Below are 9532 nucleotides of genomic sequence, written 5' to 3' on the forward strand. Positions count from 1 at the left end.
CACTAGGGTCTAAGTGGTGGGAACTGATTGGTTGCTCCATCCTCTAGTAGCAAAGAGGCTGCTGACTTTGTGGGGCTCTCTGTCGATAGATCTGTTCGCCACTAAGCTCAATAACAAGCTTCCAATTTACTGTTTGCTAATCCTGGACCCAGCAACAGATCTAGAGGATGCCTTCCAACATTGGTGGAACGGTCTCGACGCTTATGCTTTTCCATTGATTGGCCTGATTCTAGGGTAATCAATAGAATTCTGATTACACTAGATCTCAGGACAAGGTGGCTCCCAAATGGCCACAAGCAGAATAGAACCCAGATCTGCTAATACTTTGGAAAGCCCTGTACCATCCAGCATCTCATCCGAGAGTGGTTTTTCGCGGGGTACTGTGAAGGAAATGTCTGGATACTTCCATAAATTATTTGCAATGGGCTATCAAGCAAAGCGAGCTATTTTCTGCATTTCGTGCCATATAAGGGATAATTCTCCAGTCAAAGCCTCTTTAATTGATTGTAGATTTTCTCATCTACCTTTACCAGGAGAAGCTCACTTCATTCGCAGTAATGCGATGCTATTGCTCAGCCTTTAGCTAGGTTTTCTGTCTGAAGGATTTGAACCTTTCCTCATTATGAGAATTATCTATGCTCATGAGGAGCTTCAAGCAGTCTTGCCCTCCAAAGTCACCTGTGGGGGATTGTAAGCAAGAGCTCGTAGGTCCCTGAGAAGGGCACCATAGGAATAACTACGACAAGCATCAGATAAGGACCTCACTCTAAAGATTGTTTGTTCCGTACCTGGGAGCTGAAAGGATGAGCCATTACAATTTACCGAGGGTTAACTACCCATCCCTCTAGTTAGCGTGGGGGGGGGGGGGGGGTAGTTAGCTACCCCTCGCACTCACACACCTGTGAATGAGCTCACTTTGCTTTTGACTCGGATGGTGAATGGTCGTTGCCGCTCTTCATCCTCTCCAAATATTTGGACTGCCATTAATGCTTTTTGTGCTTTCTTTGTTTCAGTGTGTGGGTATATTGACTATAACCGACCATGAGTATCTGCCCTGAACTTGAAAACCGGCCCTGTAGTACCTACATGTCTGCCAAGGACACCGATCCTAGCACCCTTTGTCACTCAGATAGACTCTTCTTCAGAGGAATGCTGCTGCTAAGGGTCAGCTTGCTGATCCACCGGCCCCCAGAGGAAGTCATCATTCTCGTCGTGCTCGCCTTCCTCTTCACCTTAGATGTGCATCTTCACCATCAGTGAAATGGCACCTCTTTGACTATTCAGCCTCGTCTACGCAGTCTTCCTCCGCAGAGGAGCCTCCTCGTATGTCATGTACTGGGCCTTGACCTTCTTCTGATGACTCTGCCGCTAGTCCTCTGGCTTTGGCCTTGGACTCTCCTGTGGCGGTGGATGTTCTCCCTTCCAATGGGCACATCCCTGTTCCAGTTCTTTCTTACGTGCCATTCTTCTACTTCTCGCCGTTCCCCTGACTTGCCGTCTCCGTCCTGACTCCTGTTCTGCAGCTGCCTGCTCGCCGTGTGACGTTGCGTCACTCTTCTGTGCATCATCCTTCTACGTGCCATCCTTGTGCACGCTTGTCACCGACGCTTCATTGCCAGCCAACGCATCGTTCACCAGTGACCCAGGTTCCTGCGCAACCCTCTCCTACTCATTAGCACTCCAGAGCTCTCCAACATGCCACCACTCGCTAACACGTCAGCGCTTGCCAGCGTATTATCACTCTCCAACGTGTCAGTGCGCTTCAGCTCATCAGTGCTCTCCAGCGCACCGGCATTCTCCAGCTCGCCAGTGCGCCAACGATCTCCAATGCAACAGTGTTTGCCAGCTCGCCAGCACACCATCGCTTGCTAGTGCGCCAGTGCTCTCCAGCTCGTAAGTGCTCTCCTGCACGCCAGCGTTGTCCACCGCATCAGTGCTTTTCCGCCTGCAAGCACACTCCAGCGCTCTCCTTCACATCAACACTCACCATCGCGCAAGCAGGTTTCTCCTCCGCTAGCGTAGAACAGACATCATTCGGCAGAACCAGTCTCTCCGACTTCAAGGATGTTGCGCCATCAAGAGAACAGGAAGGAACGGTAAGGTAAGAGTTCTTACCACAGGTCTTCGTCCCCCCATTCCCCTCCCCGCAAACAAACGCATAGAGGGATAGAGGGAAAGTGCTCCACAGGGGAGTTCAAGATCCCGAAAATTCCGACTTCAAAGGCGGACCAACAGTGTCTTACAGCTCCAGAAGAGACTCCTCAAAGGGAACCGTCGGTCCCTTCTTTTCATTTGGGGGTTCTCTCTGACAGTGGTAGCGTCAGTAAGCAGCCCTGGTTCACTATAACATTTAAAATGCTTCCAGAAGACTAAAATTACAGATCATTGCTCAAAATGCATCTTTAACATTTGAAACGCTTCCATGGTCAGAGCAGTGGTTTGTATCTTTAGAAAAAATACAAATTATCTCTGAATTTGTCATTTTTTTCTTGGCGTTAGCCTCGGCAAAGAGAGTAGGTGAACTCCAGGTGATTTGCCATGCATCTCATTCCAAAGGATGGGGAAGGGTCCTTTTACCTTTGTCCCAGAGTTTGTGGCAAAACCTCAGAACCCTGCAGTTGAGGACTCTAGGTTTGAGTCTCCATCTCTTCTTTATAGGGATGTGACCAACAGTCCGGATTATTTTCTTCTTTATCATGTGAGGATGCTTAGACACTACTTGAAGTGAGACACTACTTGAAGTGAACCTAGTCCTTCATGATGCTAGCTGGATTTTAAAGCAGATTTTGAAGAATGCCGTTTCCTTTTGGCTTTATGAAACCATTGAAAGGGTGTATCCCCAAAAAGAGAATCCTAATGATTTAGCTCTAGTACGAGCCCATTAAGTCAAAAGGAATTGGCTTGATGCTCTATTCGTAAAAAGAACCTGTCAGTGGCATAAGTACAGAATTAAAGGCCGGAGTCTGGAACAGACTCTCTCTATAGCCCACTATCTATTGGAGCATACCCACAGGTCTTTAGACATGTTTTCACCGGAACCTTTTGTAACTGCTCTACAGAATGTAGCGTAACTTGCTCCTTAAATTCAAGACAAATTTAAGTAAATTTAAACGATAGTCTCTAGCCCTTTACTCATCCCCTCTCTTGGGTTGAAGTGGTCGTCTCATTTATTTCCTATTAAAGGACTAGGGTGTGTTGTGTGGAAACAAATTACAAATTTTAGAAGTAATTTGCATTTTTCCTAACAATACATACCAGAGTCCTTTAGGTCTCGCTTCCCTCCCAAACCAAACTGCAAGTCCTATGCATAGGGCAAAGTGGCATATCAGTGTGCTGGCGAGTGGGTAAGGCTTCCTCCTCCTGTAACCACCGACACACTTCATTAAAATTCTTTCAGCTGAATTCCAGCCAAGCTGAAATCATTCATCTATTTAAGGACTCAGGTTTTCATAGTTAGGAAAAATACAAATTTCTTTTATTATTCATGATATTTTATGGTACATGTTGACAAGAGAGAAGCAATAGGAACATCAGGTGAGTGTAGAATTTAATCAATTTTATACTTCAAAATCCCATCATAATATTTTTGTTCTTTCAAAGGATCTTCCATTATATGACATAATATTTTAACATGATTCTTTCAGAGGATCCTCTTGAAGGGATATATAATGAAACCTCATTACAGGCTGGGGATTCATCATCAACAATCAGATCAGAATTAGTAGGAATCATCCATACAACTTACAAATTCAATAGTAAGTGCTTCAAGAAGCTGATTTTTTATTTTATTTGTAACATGTTCATGACGATGCTGATGCTTTCATTAACAATTGTATTATACAGTATTTATAAGTGTCATTCTTTGGCCAAATGGATGAGATTAAGATTAAAATTAAAATGAACAGATAGTAAAAGTAAACTATTGCATCATCATGGTATGGGTAATCCCGGGCTTCACCTTCTTGAATGCTAACAAGAGTTCATGATCTACTCATTATCATGCGTAGTAATGTAATTATTTTCAGTATGAACTACAGAAGAAAGTCGAGATACAAAATTGTTCCACAGTGTGATGATTTCAAACATTTCTTATATTGTCCTCTGTTTGAAAAATGTTTTGATCCAGTAACTTTCGTCGTCGTCGTCGGCGCCCACTCGTGTCCGAGTATTGGGTTCTGTCGTTAGCCATCAGCCTCCTATCTGTGGGGTGGGTGCTTATGTCTGATGTGGCTGTTAAGTCCTAGTCTGTGGTGGAAGAGTCGCGGACAGTGTTCACAAGGGAGGGTAGGTGGTGGGCGGGGCTGTTCTAATCGCTCTCTCCTTCTTCTCCTCCTAGCCTCCTCATTTTGGCTCCTCCTCTCCTCGAAGTCCACGGTGCCATGGTGTACTGTACTCCTCCAGGTTTTCCTGTCCCTGGCTGTTTCTTCCCATGAGGAAGGATCGATGTCAGTTAGAGCCAGGGTGCGCTTTAGTTGATCTTTATAGCGCATTTTCGGGGCTCCTCGTGGTCTGGTGCCCTGGGTCAGTTCTCCGTAGAATATTTTCTTTGGGAGCCTAGATGGATCCATCCTATGCACGTGTCCTATCCAGCGGAGGCGGTGGTGGATGATGGTGGCCTCCACGCTGGTCAGCGAGGCACGTTCTAAGACTTCAATGTTGGTGGTGTGGCTCTCCCAGGGGATTTTCAAGATCTGTCTCGGTTTCATTTGTTGGAAGCGTTCTAGGTTTTTAAGATCGTTTTTATATAGCGTCCATGTTTCACATGCATACAGGAGCGTGGAGAGGACTACTGCCTTGAACACCATTATTTTGGTGGTCATTGTCAGTGCGTGGTTGTTAAATACGCGGCAGTTGAGTCGGCCAAAGGCGGATTGGGCTGCCCTGATCCTGTTCTCCACGTCCTTTTTGCTTGTGGGAGCTGATGTTAGGATGCTCCCTAGGTAGGAGAACTGGTCCACCTGTTCTAATGGTTGGTCATTCACTGTGGTATTGAAGTTGGGGAGCATCAGTCCTGGTGGATGTTGGACGAGGGTCTTGGTTTTGTCTGTGTTGACTTGCATCCCAAAACGTTCGTAGGCAGAGTTGTATGCATCAGCTAACGACTGCAGGTCCTCTGCCGTCTGACCTGGGGTGGCATTGTCGTCAGCATACTGCAGTTCTCGCACTGCACACAAGGTGGTCTTGGTTCTGGCGCGGAGTCTAGCGAAGTTGAAAGCGCCTCCATCCATGCGGAAACGTAGGTCGACTGAGGGTGTGTCTGGGGGAATCTCGTTGAGCATTGCTGCGGTGTATAGCGAGAAACACGTTGGGGCCAGAACACAGCCCTGCTTCAGGCTGCCGTTGATGGGGAATGGGTCTGAAAGAGAGTTCTGGTGGCAGATTCTCCCAACCATTCCGTCATGGAGGGCACGCACCAGCTTGACAAAATCGGGTGGGCAGCCATATATTTTGAGGACAGCCCACATGGCAGGTCGAGGTACTTTGTCAAAGGCCTTTTTCAAATCCCAGAAGATGAACATTATGGGCTGTTGTTGTTCGAGGCTCTTCTCTTGTAGTTGTCGCGCACAGAAGATCATGTCTATGGTCCCGCGGGAAGGTCGAAAGCCGCACTGGGACTCTGGCAGGACGTCTTCTGCGAGAATAAGGAGGCGGTCAAGGAGAATCCGAGCGAAAATCTTACTCGCGATGCTTAGTAGTGATATTCCCCGGTAGTTGTTACAGTTCTCCCTGTCTCCCTTCTTGAAGATGGTAATGATGTTTGCATCGCGGAAGTCACTGGGGGGGGTCTTGGTCTCCCATATTTTCAGTATAAGGAGCATCAAATGGTTCCTCAAGCCGGGGCCACCGTGAGTGAGGAGCTCCAACGGGATGTTGTCTGGCCCTGGCGCTTTGCCGGGCTTCATGCGCTGCAAGGCCTTGTTGAAGTCATGGATGGAGGGTGGTAGTGCCATCCAGTGACAGACGGGATGCTGCGGGGTCATTCGCAGGAGATCGTCTGGGGTGTCTGCTTGGTCATTGAGGAGGTTCTCAAAGTGAGACCTCCACCTGGCCAGGATGCCCTCGCTGTCGGTGATGGTCGTGGCCCCATCCGCGTCCTTCAGGCTGCCCACTGATGACCGTGTGGGGCCGAATATTTCCTTTGTTATTTCCTGTAACTTTAGTTCATGGTAAACTCAGTTAAAGGCTCTTACAAATGAAAGATAAGTACTTAAATGGCAGAGTTTTAGTCTTGAATAGAAAGTAACTAGAGGATATAAACAACAGGTAATCTATGTTACTTAGCAATTATTACTCTTAACAGCAAGTGTATTTGCAGATGCAAGTACACATACAGTACATATACCATAAGGTTTTTAAAGCTAACTGTGCAAAAGGTATAGTTTCCAGCATTCCACAGGTTATCAGTCTGCATAAATTGACTTTCCAACTCGCTTGGATTCCTCTTCTCCAGAATTCCCAGGTTTTCAAATTCTTTTCACAACAGCTACCTTTTTGAAATCTGGCTAATTCATGTCTCAGCTTTTCATCAGTCTTTCCCTCTAGTCTCTTTATAATTAGGATACAGTACTATATATTTTCATTTCTTTTTTTTTTTCTTTTTTTCTTTTTTTGCCATTTTCAACAACACACCTAAGCTCCTATTCATCAGCTTTTGCCTCTTCATGCCACATTCCACAAAATAATCTTATAAATATTATGGGAGTCACTTCTTTTTCGGTCAAAATTATCTCTGCAGTTATTCCATCGTATCCAGGGGTTTCTATCTCCTGAGTCTTTTAATGATAGCTTCGACTTCAAACTGAATTCATTACTGGGCACATCAAGGTCTTCCTCAGCTTCAGGTATATCAATCAAATTATTCCCTTCATATCTCCTATTCATGACCTCACTAAAGTATTCCATACCTGGACTTCACCATGTCCATGTGGCAATTACAAAAATCAAATAGATCACATAAGCTCTTGATAAAGAAAGGAGGAGGACTCTGAGAAATTAAGAAGCTATAGAGTGGTAGGTGAAACAAGGTATAATCTATCACCAATGTGATATTTTCCTAATGTGTTATTGAATTTAGTATTATGAAGTACTATTTTCTTATTTTTCCATATTTTTCTGTCTTTCACCATGGTAGATTAGAAAATATTCACTAAATAAGTAAAATAGATGAAAGCAGATATCTTTTTTATTGACTACCAGAGGCAAGGGTATGTTTCCTGTCCAGACTAAAATATGTAGTAGACTATTCCTTTGCCATAATTGTGCCACTTGGATATCTATTTATTTTGTCAGTTGATTAAATATTAAATAAATCTCATTTGAAATTTCTCAACAGCAGAATGTAACGTCTACTGGACGTACTGTAGTGATAAATGAATTAGTTTTACTATGTTGAAGTGATTTTTTTCCACTAATTATAACAAGATATATTTGTAAACCCCATTACATCTTATTGCTTTGAGGATATGAAAAAACTTGGTGTACGATTAGGATATTCCTATATCATATTAGAGAGGTAAATTTTAACTTAGGGACAAGCTAAAAATATTTTATTTTTTACAGATTTGTGCGACTTCCAGTATGTGCCCTTAATGACGGGAGAAGATGGTTATAGACAAGTCTGCATTTATAATGATCTTGTTCCAAGAGGAATGGAAAGTGCCAATTGGTTACATCAGCCTGCACCCTTGTACTTGCCACCTGCTGCTTTTACTCGCATGGACACACCACAGGATTATCGATATCGACGGGAAGCCAATAGCGACTCCAGATCAAAAATGCCACAGAATATTATTTGTCGCACTCGGCAGAGAAGGACACACTTCGCTATTTTTCAAACTTTTAAAGATGAAGATGTACCCAAGCATCCTCTTCAGGGAGCTATGTCACAGATTAGGGTAAAATTTATGGAGAATGCTCTTTATCAAGGTCTGAAAGAGGAATTTGATAAGCGACCAATTTGGTCAAAGAATGCCTTAAGAGTTCGTTTAGATTACACTAAGGATAAGCTCAAGTATCTTCTACCAACTCTGTCATACTACTTCCATACAGGGCCCTGGAGGAATCTTTGGGTCCGATTTGGTTATGATCCCCGTAAAGACCCAACTGCTTGGATATACCAAACCTTTGACTACCGCATAAGACAAGCAGGTGGTGTAAAAACAAAAGTAGAAGCCAAACGCAGTTATTCAAATTATGTCTTGCCTTATAAAAGTTCAAATGCATCTAGGAGAAAGACTTCCGTCATTCATTCCTTACATTTAGGTCAAGGGGGAGATGATGACAGTGAGACAAACAGAGATTCTGAAAAGAACTTGGAAGAGCTATATATATTCAGACCAGGTATGATTCCACCATACAGGCAGATGTTTTACCAGTACTGTGATATTCAGGTACCTGAAATACAAAAGCTTTTAGAAGACTCTATTCTAACTGGAGCAAATAAAGTATGTTCCGAGAAACATGGTTGGTTACCATCAGGTGTAGAAGCCAAGTGTCGTGATATTATTTCTCGTCTAATTGAAAAGACATTGGCTGAAAGAACAGCCCAAGGACAGGGTCTGGATGAAGAAGAATTGAGGTCTAATTCAGACACAGACTCCCCTACTGAAGGAAATTCAACTGAAGAAGAAATTAACTAACCCTAGAATTATATAATCCAAATTTACTATGCTTTTTAAGTCTCCAGATTTGTATCTATAAGAGCATAATTTCAGGTGCAACCAGAACTTACACCAAAATCAGTGGCATTCTATGTGCAGTAATTATAATCCCTATGCATTATATTTGTATTAAGAATAGAAATTTTCAGCTATTATATTGATTACATTGATTACAATTTAAAGTTTCAACCGGGCTTATTGATGATCTTTTATATTTTTTAAATTATTTTTATTTCTTTTACTAGTAAAGGCCATTCTAAATTAAATTAATTCTTTGAACTCATTAATATAAAATAATTTAAAATAATTTCATTAATTGTATCATACTTTTAACTTATTGGTATCTCTTCAGTAAATAGTGTTTGTGGGAAAGTAAGTTATTTTATTTGTTATATGAGCCATTTACTCAAAATTATAATTCTTAGCAAACAAGTCATCAGATTTTGAAGAATGAAAGTCCTCACTGCCCAAGGTCATTCTTGCAATACCAATTTGGTTAATTTGCTATTTATTTTAATTCTTTCCTTACTAGATTCATTTTTCATTCTGATGCAGCATCAACAGGATATGCTTTTTAAGGGGTTCCTTGCATTACAGCTGACCCCAGTTTGAGAATATTTTTGAGATCCGATGCCTTCATCTGTTGGATTTGCAAACAAAGGGTATCAACCTGGTTAAGTGAGAAATGATGGCATCATTGGCCTAGAAAATTTCATGAAGAGGAAAGGTCCAAGATAGTTGGAAAACCTGGTTGAAAGCATAGTGATAAACTTTTACCCGCAGAAAATGTGGAGCTTCTCTGGTGAAGGTAGAATGTGTACCCAGTTGGGAGTCATCAAGTTCATTTGAGCCCCACTGTCATTAACCTTCTA

General features: G+C 42.9%; 1 protein-coding gene across 4 annotated transcripts in view; it reads left to right on the forward strand.

The window, feature by feature from the left end:
* The window catches only part of l(2)37Cd (general transcription factor IIIC subunit l(2)37Cd), a 71140-nt gene extending 62427 nt beyond the window's left edge, over nt 1–8713 (forward strand). For all 4 annotated transcript variants that reach the window (XM_068346302.1, XM_068346301.1, XM_068346300.1 and 1 more), the window contains exons 4-5: nt 3645–3755; nt 7561–8713. In XM_068346302.1, coding sequence (XP_068202403.1) covers nt 3645–3755; nt 7561–8639 — 1190 coding nt within the window. In that variant the 3' untranslated portion in view covers nt 8640–8713. The remainder of the gene's footprint in view (nt 1–3644; nt 3756–7560) is intronic.
* Nucleotides 8714–9532: the final 819 nt, after the last annotated feature.

This window comes from Palaemon carinicauda, chromosome 22, assembly GCF_036898095.1.
Source record: "Palaemon carinicauda isolate YSFRI2023 chromosome 22, ASM3689809v2, whole genome shotgun sequence".
Lineage (NCBI taxonomy): Eukaryota > Metazoa > Arthropoda > Malacostraca > Decapoda > Palaemonidae > Palaemon > Palaemon carinicauda.